The sequence below is a fragment of the Theropithecus gelada genome, chromosome 1 (assembly GCF_003255815.1).
Source record: "Theropithecus gelada isolate Dixy chromosome 1, Tgel_1.0, whole genome shotgun sequence".
Taxonomy (NCBI): Eukaryota; Metazoa; Chordata; class Mammalia; order Primates; family Cercopithecidae; genus Theropithecus; species Theropithecus gelada.
The window spans coordinates 169,575,137-169,588,104 of NC_037668.1; the positions used below are offsets into that span (position 1 = coordinate 169,575,137).

The 12,968-nt window shown below is 34.4% G+C and overlaps 1 protein-coding gene across 3 annotated transcripts in view; it reads left to right on the forward strand.

The window, feature by feature from the left end:
* Positions 1-12,968, forward strand: part of KCNT2 (potassium sodium-activated channel subfamily T member 2) — a 405,986-nt gene that overhangs the window by 295,447 nt on the left and 97,571 nt on the right. For all 3 annotated transcript variants that reach the window (XM_025392809.1, XM_025392815.1, XM_025392824.1), the window contains 2 exons: positions 381-515; positions 11,009-11,120. In XM_025392809.1, the coding sequence (XP_025248594.1) occupies positions 381-515; positions 11,009-11,120 (247 nt within the window). The remainder of the gene's footprint in view (positions 1-380; positions 516-11,008; positions 11,121-12,968) is intronic.

Consider the following 12,968-nt stretch of genomic DNA (forward strand, 5'->3'; position numbering starts at 1 on the left):
GTAAAAAAATGTAAATGTCGTGTCTTCGAAGTAGTATGTAACTGTAAAAAGAAATTTCTAACATGCTCTATTTTATTGCAAAATGGATGTATTCCATATTTCATGGATATAATTAATAAAATTATTAAAGAAAACATTTTAACACACGTTTTGAAACAGTTGAGATCTAATGATGTGTAAACTACCCAAGATAAAAATTATTTCATATTAGTAGATAATATTGTATCATAATTCCCATTAATAGCTACCTGTGCACACTCTGTAAAAGCCACCTCTAAAGGCAACTTATGTAAGCACAGGGGATAGTGCTAGACTTTAGCACTGATTATAACCTTATGATTTATTCAATGTTTGTTTTTCTCTGTTGATTTTTATCAAAGCCTAGATGACTTACTCAGGTGTGGAGTGACCTTTGCTGCTAATATGGTGGTTGTGGATAAAGAGAGCACCATGAGTGCTGAGGAAGACTACATGGCAGATGCCAAAACCATTGTGAATGTGCAGACACTTTTCAGGTAAGTGGCTGAATCATCCAACCACTTGTGCTAAACATTGGTAAAATATTTGACACTGACTCTGTGTGAGGAATGAACATGAGACACATCGACTTTATGTTCATTTATTCATTTGCTTTTCATAAAGTAAATGTTTATTGAGCACGTCATGTATGACTGGCACTGCGTAAAGTTAAATTTTTAGCACCAGATCAGTAATGCTTCTCATAAAATAAATTGAATGATATATCAGTTTTCTCAGATAGTTTAACAGTAGCAAATTCTTGAAAATCATGTGTACTAGTAGTCATGAGTTTTGACAAGCAGCCCATGTTCTCATATTGGTATTATGCCTAGCAGTGACCAAATATTTACATTTACATACTGAATAACTAAGACTGAAAGACTGCACAGCTGGGAACAGGTAATTTACCCATGTTAAGAGCAAAGTCATGACATCATTTTCACTATTTTCTTGTCTTTTATTAATTAAATGTACCCATTGAGTTCATTCATTGAATTTAATTTAATGGGGATATGAATCCCCAATATGGTTATCTTTGGGTAAGAGTAAACAATCGCGACCAGCGAAAGATCTGTGCTATAACTAAAGTCAAACTCCTCTGTCATTCAAGTCATCAGTTTCACTTGGAACAATTCTCCCTAAAATCATATGAAAATTTAAATATCAAAAAGATCATTTTTTTAAGTTGTATGAGTTTTGGCGAAGCCTGAAGGAAATATGTGAGCTACCAAATTACAGAGGTAAATGAAACAATATCAATTTTCTCATCATCCATGTTCCCTCCACTTTCATATTGTAGCAAAGCGTATATTGAGGTTAATTATTTCACTTTCTAGTTTGAGTTCAAAATTCAAAGGAGAGAGCCTAGATGTGTGTCTGTGTTAAGTTGCCTATTTGTACTATGATTTTAGGCAAATTACTTTTCTTCTCTACCTCTCAATATATTAATCACAATATTATTAAAGATTTAGACATATGCAATACCTTACTTAGCATATGCCTGGTCATTTTTAATTACTTAATAAATATTAGCTATTAATATTACTAGCAGTATAATTATCACTTCCATGTGGCAGAGTGGAAAAGCCACTGACCTTGGACTACATAGCAGCAAACTTTATCTGGTACAACATATATCCTAGAGGTTCCAGCTGACAGTCACTAACTTTGTGACCTTCCTAACCTCATTTAGATTCAGTTTTCCTCATCTCTAAAATGCTGCAGAAAATAACCCACTTTGCAGTGTTAATGTAAAGATTAGAGATCAGTTATTTAAAGAATCTGTCATAGCAGCTGGAAAATCTACAATGAATTTGCATAAGAACCTCTTGTTCCAGAAGAAGAAATACACGCTTTAAAGTTATTATAATGCAGCAGTTCACTTAGAATATACCTAACTAGTTAACTAGTGAGCTGTATTAAACAGCACATTTTTAAAAGACACTATATAAAACTCGTTTAAAATATTACATATATATAAACATTTTTTTCTCTAGAGAATATAAAAGAAAATTACAAGGTAGAAAATTAATTCAAGGATGAGATTTATAGCCAGCGAGTAGGGTAAAAATCATACTTTTTGATTCCATGCTTGGCAAAAGCTAATTATATAAAAGAAGATCCCAGGTCTTTTTAATTAAACATGTTATTTAAACTTTCAATTTACCATGAATTTTATTTCTATTATGGTGATGTTTCTATTGATTTAACTTTTATTATATATTCTCAGGATGAATTATTTTGATTCCAAGATAATAATAAATCTCTGTCTTACTGAGAGGTTCAAAGGCTGTAATTAGTAATTAAAAAAAATTAACTCACCATAGTAATTATGGACAGATACACACATGGCGACTAGTTGTTCAAAGGCTATGCTTCTCTAAGTACCTAGCTGAAGATGTGATTACCACTTGTTGAATGAATGAATGGATGTATGAATGAACTAATTAATAACTTTGGATACCTTGACTATTAGGCTTATCTGTCTTCAGCAGTATATTTTAGAAATTATATAGTTTTTATGGTATATATAGTGATCTAGACTGAATAGTTTTGAGCAGAATTTTTCAAAAGAACTATTAAAAACACAAATTGCAAAGAAATTACCTCTGTTCTCTCCTTTCTTATGCCCTATCATGACATTACTATTATTTCTCCAAGTATATGACAGTATTTTTTAGGAAAAAAACCATATAAAACTTTTCTGTGTGTTGTATGTTAAGCTGCTAATCTGTGTGTGCTAAGCTAGGCTAGTTTTACATTATAAAAAAGTAAGACAGACATTTATAGATTTCTATGATATAAGAAGTATCACTTATGCAGATAAATGACCAAAATTATTCAGACTTGGGAGTTGCATTTTATAGATGTAGTTAATTATCGTCCTCCAGATCACTCTTATGCATTCCTTGGAGATTTTAGTTCCTGATTTACTATGACTTTTGGCAACCCTGATTATCATAATTATTGATGATTTCAACAATCTTACATAGATAATCCTTTGAATATCTGACTTTCACCACCCATTCTCATGGTCATAGCCTAAACCTTGAACAATGAATAATTTTACACTCCACATTCTCAGTTTCTAGCATTCAACACTCTGAGTAGTGCTACTTATTTTCTATCTAATTTCTTCTAATAGCCCCAACTCTTAATAGTCCTTTGACCACACTGGATCCTGTCATCCACTGATCCTACTACCATTTTACTTACCCTTATCACCTTAGGGCTTTTTCCCTTCCTTACCCAGATTCAAGTCTACGATCAACCATGATAATCACTGCTGCACTGAAACACTCAGTGGATAATTACTGATTATCTGCTACACACTGACACTGATCTCAGCTCTCTCCCTTTTCTCTCTTCCTCCTACTCCCAGTTTTCTCTCCTTTTAGGTTCTCTACCCACCACCTTGCATGAAATTCCTTAGAGGCAGATGACAACATTCCAGAGGTAGGATCCAGTTACCCTCATCAGTAAGCATCAGACAACTAGAAATCCAATCACAATGGCTGGATATCAGAGTATTTAGGATTCAAGTTTTGGACCCCATCCCTAAGAGAACTAAATTCTTATACATTAATTATGCATGCGGAAATAGTATCTTTAAAATATTTCAGCCAATCCTTATATCTTAGAGAACACCATTCGTACTCTCAATTGAGAGCCAATTTCTAATTCGTTGATTGGTAAGGCCTATGACATTGATAGAAGCACAGATAACAGAAGTAATGTTGTGTGAACATTCAGATTAAAAACCAAAGTTGGCCACCTTAGATGGTGAAATAGAATGCCAGCCACACCTGGTGTTTAACTTAAACCGATGCATCCACCTATCACATTGTTTATTTTGAAGTGTTTAGAAAAGTAAATTTCAGACATCATGAGAGTACTAGAACGACCTAGACAAGCCTTTTATTTATCACTTACCCTGATTTGTTCTTTCTCTCATGATGAGTTTTATTGTTTCTTTTTTTCTAATTAATCATTTTTTTTCCTCAGGGAGGGGGCGCTCTTAGTAGGCCTTTAAAGCAGCAAACTTTCTCTGGGACTACCTCTACTGCAGAGGTTCCATATTCTCTAGAGGAGTAGTGTATCTCCACTCCTTTACTTGGAAAAGACTTCTTGAATCCTAAGCAATTGGCTCATTACCTCCCCAGACGCCATTGCCATTTCTGCATACAAAAGACAATAAGGAGATAAGATCTTCCTGGGGTTAGATCCTGTTGTACCTCTCTCCAAAAAAGGGTTTGTATTTACACATCTAAGAGAAGACACTCAAGTAAGCCATCCCAGTATAAAGAGCTCCTCAAAAGTGAAAAAAAAAAGCAAGTCCTCAATTTCAAATTGAAATGTACCCTTCTAAAGATAACAGGACAATCATTACCATTAGAAAACATTGCACGTTTTCATGTTTGTATGAACAAGTACTAATATCTAAACAAAGTTTAAACTCGCAAATTAAAATGTGCTTTGGATTAGAAACAACAACAGTAAAAAGTCTATGTCAAATTGATCTACCAAAATATCCTACTTGGTGGCTGTTTGGCATGTCACTGGCATCTGTCATTACTTTCATTTTACTGAGAAAGAAATAAACATTTAGAGAAATGTAGTGTCTCATCCTAGCCCATCTAGAAAAACAATGACGGATTCAGGCCTATGACCAGAGTGCCAAGAAAGACAAGAGAACTTTATCTAGGAGCTGGAAAAAAAAAAAAAAAAAACATCTCTTTGGAGAGCACACAGAATAATGTTTAGGGCGGAATGGGTAGAGAATTTGTATGGTAAAAGTCCAGGTGTGACCTAGTTGAGAAGTTACCTTGGGTTGATTTTGTTTTAATACAAAGATTTTTGGTTGCTGTGTTTGCTGTTGTTTTCTAAATGTAAGCTGACCACACTTGTAAGATAATGAGCAATGTCAATGAAACAGTCATGGATTGTCATCTGTTTGGAATGGAGCAACTCCCGCATTAGATCTATAGTAAGACAGGATCTATAGTAGGACAGGATCTATGGCCATGCCTGCAATTGTGATTTGTTCATGTATCATGCTTGGCCCCTATGTTTATTGGATATCTAGTAAGTGTCAGGACTAGACAGGATGCTGTGGCGGCAGTAATGAACAAGGTGGACATAGCTGGTGGCCTTAGAATGCTAATAGTCTAACAGGGAAGATATTAAGCCAGTCATTTAAATTTTTAATTAGAGAATTATAACTGTGGCAATTATTGGAGAAAATATATAGAATTGTATATAGACCCAGATAACAAGAATATTTGCTCTAGTCCCATGGGTCAGAGAATGTCTTCCTGAGGAATTGATAATCTTTTACCTGAAAAGTGAAGAGAGACTAAATGGGCAAAAGGATGGGTAGAGCACATTCCATATGGGGCAGCATATAGGAAGCTCTGAGATCCCGATAGTGACTATTCAAGGACTTGGAGCAGAGCAAGGGGAAGACTGGTGCGAGGAGGCTGAAATGTAATTTAGAAGTCATATTTTCATGGCTTTGTAAAGTATGTTCATAAGTTGGTCTGAATTTTAAGAATAACAGAAAGTCATTGAAGGATAGAGAAGTTTAAAAGATAACTGCAGGTGCAAGGTTAGAGAATCGTTTCCGGAAAAGAAGGAGTGGGTAAGAGCAGACCAGTTAAGAGACTTCGGCATTGCCACGACTATAAAGGCATAGAAGGGCAAGTTTTGTTTATTTGTTTTTGTTTTTTAAAAGAAAAGAATATTGTCTTTAGATTAGCACAAGTAGTCATAATCTTACTAAGGAAACAACACATACCTGCATATGGAAAATGACAGATTTCAAAATAATATGACCATAAGTATAAGTAAACAATTTAAAATATTCGACGTGTATAAATACAAGAGTGATGCCTTTATACAGCGAAAACTACTTTTAATGTTTAGATTGGCGATGGTTTACATGGATAAGATTTTTGAGGATTCAGAGGATTCCTGATATTTATCATACTGTCATTTATTACTAACTCAGACTTCCTGAAGTATTTTTAAATTATTTATGAAAGATTACATACATTTTTACTTGTTCTAGTGTTGATAGTCAATTGCAGTCCAAAAATTCCAATTAGTGTTTTATGTGTATCTAAGTGTGTCTGTATACCTCCTATTAATGTATAACCCTGTTATTTAAAAACATTATTTCCAGCTACCATGGCAAATTAGAATTTGTAGTGTAACATATAGCTCAGTATGTAATATTTTGAATAAAATGTCATAAACATTTTCCAATGTTCTTATATTTGTATGTTTTGCTTTATGATACAATACATCTAGTTTCAGAGTTCCCCCAGTAGCCTGTGAAATAGAATATATGGTATATTTTTCATCTTTATATTGGTTAGTAAAAATATTTATTGAATAAATTAATGCAGGGAGAGAACTCTTCCATAGATATTTTATACAGCTCCACAATTATATTTGCATCACTGAGTCAGAACACGAAGTAATTGTAGAAAAGTTTTAAATAGAACAAACTATATCTTTTTTTTTAATTACAGTGTTGCTCTATTATGTTCCTAGTGCCCAGGGAAAAGAGACTTATTATTTCATTTTAATTCTAAAATGTTCTACATGCAAAATGTATTTAGCTCATATTAAGACACGGAAATAGGTTTACGTTATTAGTGTTTCAAAGGAGCCTAAATAAATCTATTAGACAACCAAATTTGTAAATATAAAATATTATAACTGAATACAAGTAATAGTCTATGGATATAAAGGGCGTTAACATACTGTTTCATTATATAAGTATTAGTTCTAGATTTTTCACTAGGTGGCAGGCTTAGCTAATACTTTCAGTTTCTCAGTCCAAAATAACATAAATGTTACAGGTTCATTTATGTAGAACAGAAATGGGAGCCACATCAAGTAAATTATGTTGTCCTGTTTAATTTCAACTCCAGAAGTCACTCAAATACAATGACTGGGTCAATCAATCATATTTTCACTCACTCTTATTAAGACCCTAAATATTTCTAGCTACATATATGTGTATATTTCTATTTGATAGGATGTGTCATAAAAGGATAATAAACAAAAGAATCCAGGTAACCACAACTTGATTCAAAGTGAAAATACTGATTTATATCAAAGATAAAATACATATTATTTAAGGGAAATAAAAATGTTTCAAAAGTTAAACTCGATTTTCATTAGTTTGTAACTACATTTTCCTCATAAATTCTATCTCTAGCCTGATATCTCAACACTGTTCTAAATGTTCTTCATAATTTATTCATTCACTAGTGTCTTAATGCTACTTAATCTAGGAGTGTTGAGTCAGCCACAATTTATCACCCCTAGAAAAAATACATATATCCTTATAATTTGTGAATTTTTATTGTTTCATCTATTATATTATAGTGTTTAAAGTCAGGAATCTTACTTTATGTATTTATCTATCTACTGGAGATCAGAACTTTCTGATAGTAAAAAGTTGATAATTATTCATTAAGGCTAAATGAAACTATAAAATGTTATTTTTTAAAAGAGTTGATTTTTAATATATGAAACATGAATCTATTGCTAGATATTGTTAATAATTTATTTTGTTTGGATCATCTGTGTTTCCTTACACTGCTCTATCTTCCTCTTTATTATAATGGTGAGGGGAAGCTTCAGCACCTAATGCTGTGGTGTGACCCAGGCCCTGCCACCTACTAGAATGTTACCTTGAACATACTATTTTGTCTCTTTGGGCCTCAGTTTCCTCACCTATAAACTAATAATTGGAGGTAAATCATAGAGTACTTTTTGCAGTTTGAAGAGGTAACGTGACCCTCTCGATTTCTAACACAAATTGAAAACTATTGAGATCCAAAGAAGTCAGGCAGATAGAGTTAAAAATATTAGGCAAGAGGATGTGACTTTGGTGTAGGCAAAAGTGGGCTTTTAAAATCCACCCTTGAGAACCTTGGTCAGGAGCCATAGTGGACAACCACAAGACTTGTCCTATAGGGCTTATCTCTCCTCACAGCTTGGCACAGACCAGCACACATCTAAAGACACTGAAAAGATAGAGTCAGGGTTGAGACACACACCCTCAGCTCTTCCTAGGGAAAGAGAGGATACAGATAGAAACACACGAGGGTTCCTACCTGATGTGAAGATTACATGAGTTAACACATGGACAACTCTTAGAGTAGTACTTTATAGTTATTGTTTTATGGACATATGTTACCCATCGGAGAGAAAAAAAAAAAAAAGGAAAAGACAAAGAGGAGAACCTTAGATCCATTAATTTTTCTTTTTAAAGTTTAGTACATGAATGTGGGATCTATTATCTGCATGAGTCCATAGGGCTTTGTGTTCATTGATTCATTTTTGTCCTATATTTCATTTTAGTTTCTATTTCCCCAGATGATTGAATTTTGTCTGTGACAACCATATATGGTGAATATCTTTAGTGACATTGTTATTTTAAAATATTTCTTAAATAAATACTTTTAAACTCCCAGATGGTATGAAATTTGGCAGTTGGTGGCATTTCCCAGGCCTACCAGATGGAGTTTGCCAGCCAAAAGTCAACAGACATTTTTTTCCATCAGGCCACTTTTCTAATTTTTAACGAGTTTTTGAGAAAATAACTTTTATTCATTGAATGTACCATCATGGATGACTTTTGAGTGAGAATAGAGCTGCTGAAAGAAAGTCCTGTGAAATATGGATACTATAGTGTTTCTCCGTAAGCCCATCTAATTAAATTTCGTGCCCTGTTCATCAAGATTTCATCTCAAATGCACAAACATGAATTGAGAAATTGTTTACTTTCACAAAGATTTGTTAATTAAAGGAATATAAGGTCATAGGCACTGAGAGGGAAACCTTGCTTTCTTGGTGTGACGATTTATTAAGATAACTAAGGCATGAATAAAACCAACCAGGAAGCTTGAGAGGCCAACAGGTAGTTTAATCAATAAATCAAACACTGGGGAGCCGAAGTGGAGGGGATGATTCTGACTTTAAAAATTGTTTAAGTTTCATCTTGAATGGATTTGAGAGCCACTTTAAATATTGGTTGTGATTTTGTAGTATAGAGATTCAGGAGAAAAGGAAACAGAAAAGAAATGGCATTTCAGGCAGAAATAACAACATGAGAAAAATAAAAAAACCTAAGAAAATAGTAATAACCATTCTAACTAGGAAACAGTACCTTTCGTATATAGCCACTAGCTTCATGCTTTGCTACATCCTTTCTTTGCAGAATCTGATATTTAGAGTTTCTGTAATGAATTTAAGGTCACAGAACTATTGAAAAAGGTATCAGTTGCACAAATAAAATTACTGTATTTTTAACATTAGAAGTCAGCAAAAGAAATTATATCCTGGTTATTGTTTTGCTGATATTATTTTAATAACGATTATTACAATTTACCTAAATCAAGAACTACAATACTATTTATTATCAAAATGAAGATTAAGCCATATATTACTGGCTATATTTCTTCCTTTTATTAAAAGATTTCACAAAATACCCAAAGATATCCTAGCTCTCAAAGGCCTTGATTGTGTAAGACCCAATGTTAGTCCATTTGGGCTCACGGCCAAGAGGGCGTGTTAAGTTTCGCAGATAACTCTGAGGAAAAAACCAAAAAAACTCTTCTTAAGGATGTTAGTGTCTTAACTAGAATGGTGACTAAAGCCCAGTGGAAACACGCCTGAGAGGCAGATAATCAGAGAAGCCTGGTCTGAAGGCTGAGAAAGGCCCTGCTGGCTGCAGAGCAGTAGGGTGGGCCCACTCTCCCCAGCAGGAGGGAGCAGTCCTGGCAAATCATCCATCAACCTGCTGGAGTTAGACCTGAGGAAAGGTAAAAACTCATCTGTAACACTGGGGTTCAGGGACAGGGCTCCCATCTGAAAAGAAGGATGTACCACATCAAGCACTCAGGCACACGGAAGTAACAGCACCCTCATGACTGAATGAGCATACATTCATAAAATGAGAGCAGCAGGAGTTGTTTGTTCCTGAGCCACACAAACAGGCGGTTTATATTCTGCATATCTGCAGTCAGTTCTAGTCCCTGAGTTCAAGGGATGGTTCAGCCTAGTGATGGGAATTGTCAGTGGTCATAACTTGGTTTAAAGACATATCATATGGAAAACAAAGCTGATTATCACAGAAGTGGCTGCCACAGAGAATATCAAAATATTTAAACAAGGAAAGCTACCAGGGATGCATAGATATCAGGTAAGGATCAGATCATGAACAACAGCAAAAATAAAAAGCATTTATTGTGGTATCATCCTGCCTCTTTTCTCTGGGGGCAGTCAATCTTGTGTGAGCGTGTATGTATGTATGCTCGTTTTGGTGTATATTTGAGAGAGTGTCAAATGGGAAGAAAGCTAATGTGAAGCCATGGGACCTGTGAAAAAAATTCTCAGGAGACTTTTGGGGAACACTGTCAATGCTTTAGCTTTGGCCCTGATTCATTACAATGAAATTTTATATAAATGATTTCCTCGTCTCAGAAGTTTGTTATAGCAAGATTTGACATATAAAAACTGCACACTATGAGAATAAGGGGCCATAGGACATGAAAGAACTCACATAATAGATGAGAAGCTCATTATGTGAAATTTTTGCCCATCAGCTTATTTATCTTTACAAATTTCTGTTTCAATGCCATCGCAAAGTAACCTTGTAACTTCTTAAATCACCTTTATGAGTTTCTCTTCTATGTTGTTCCATAATTGTAAAGAGAAAATGTCTAATAAAAGCCAAATTACTGAATTTATTTTTCTTATTGTGCTAAAATGTCTGTTAAAATATTCTTTGGGAAATATTGTTTCATTTTTCCTGCATTGTACAGAAGATTTTATGTGGCACTGCCTGCTGTTGTAATTGGATATAGTTTTATGCCTAAGGCTAGGAATCACTCACTCATAAATATGTTGTTATAAAAAATACCATATTGGATTGTTAGTGTAATGCAAATGTTCTTTTGAAATGTAGGTTGTTTTCCAGTCTCAGTATTATCACAGAGCTAACTCACCCAGCCAACATGAGATTCATGCAATTCAGAGCCAAAGACTGTTATTCTCTTGCTCTTTCAAAACTGGAAAAGGTAAGACCCCACATTATCAAGTAAATTAGATGCAACCATCTTTATTCAAAAATTAACTCTGTAAACATATAAATAAAAATGCCATAAGATAGTAAAAATAAAATGCTGTTTTGAATTTCTGTTTGGGAGATGAAATTCTAGTTTACAATTTTTTTAAAAATGTGAATTGACAGATTTGAACAATTTATATCACAGGTAAATATGATGGAGATATTTTGTTCTATTATTATTAAGTATTAAACACATGATTTGTGAAAGAATGCAACAGAAATGTGTATACTCACTTATTTGCTATGTCATGAAATCTATCTTTACACAGGGCTTTTCAGTTTCCAAAAAAATCCTTAAGGTCTTAAAAAACTATAGGCTTTGTTGAAAACTGGCTTCCCAGATGTCACCAACACAACCTGACGTAAAGCTAAGTTTATTGCTTACCTAGGTAGGGGAGACTGCCTCCCCAACAGAAGTTTGGCGAGGTCTCAGAGGGAGGAAAACAAGGTCAAAATTTAGTGAGAACTGGAATTTAATTTAATGATGATATTTCAAAACAGAGACTTGATCGGGACTGGGAAGAGATCCGGATAATGCTAATAGAGACAATGGAATTGCAAAGTAATGTTATATAGTCAGAAAGATTTGGTTTCCATTTTCAGTATACAGGCTGAGTGTGGGTGTAGATGGTTTTTGCACTCAATTTTTACTTACTACCAAATTGTAGTGTACTGAGAGAACTAGATGTGAAAGGAAAAAAAAAAAAAAAAAAAGACCCAGTCTTACACACGTAAAATGTGTTAACCTGGGTGTAGTGGCTCGTGCCTATAATCAGAGTGATTTGGGAAGCTGAGACAGGAGGATCCCTTGAGCCCAAAAGTTCAACGCTGCAGTGAGCTACGATCATGGCAGTGCACGCCAGCCTGGGTGGCAGAGTGAGATCCTGTTTCTAAAAATAAATAAATAGTTAAATCTAGGCTGTTTTCATTTCTTATAACAATATAAGAGGTAGAGAAAATGATGCCTTATATTTTTTTTGGTTAGTTATTTCTGTTATGACAGACCAGACGCTGTCCTAATTCCTGGGAAACCTATTGTTGAGTAAGGTGGTGTCTGTACCCTTATCTACTGATTTCTCCAAAACTAGTCATACACGTAATGTTTATAGAGCCTTACCCTGCTTTTTCATGGCCATAGGGAAATTGTTGTGCCCTGCTTCCAGATGTGGAACTCAGTTTGAGGCTAGATAGATACCTCTCCCAAGATTATACAGCTACCAGTCTAATTCAGTAAGGGAAATGTAAGGCTATTAATATTCAGGACAGAGAATTTCCACTATGCCACATCACTTTAGCAACATAAAAAAAGATGGCAAGCCGGGCTAAATTGACTCAGACTCAAAAGCAAACCAAATAATCAGAAATCCAGCAGGAATCCGTGCTGGCATGATGGAGTACAGCCTCCCTCATGGTAAATGAGGTAGAATCACCTCGTGCTAAAGAAGCCGGGCTCTGGAGTCAGATTGGTCCAACTCGCCACTACTTTTGAGGAATGGAAACTGGATAAATTATTTCATAGCCTTGGGATTCTTATATGGAAAATAGTGGTAGGAACTATTTTAAATAGTAGGGTCGTTTTAGAGATTACAGCACGTAATCTATGCAAAACACTTCGCCCTGCATTTGATATATAATTAGTACTCAAATAAATGGTACTAAAATCTTAATGATAGATTTTATATTTGTTGATATTGTCACCAATAAGAATTTTATTCTGTGTATTCAGATTGTTGACGAGTCAGTTGATGTAGCAAGGTCATAATTGTGGAAGATATTTTCAGTATTTGTTAGCATTTGT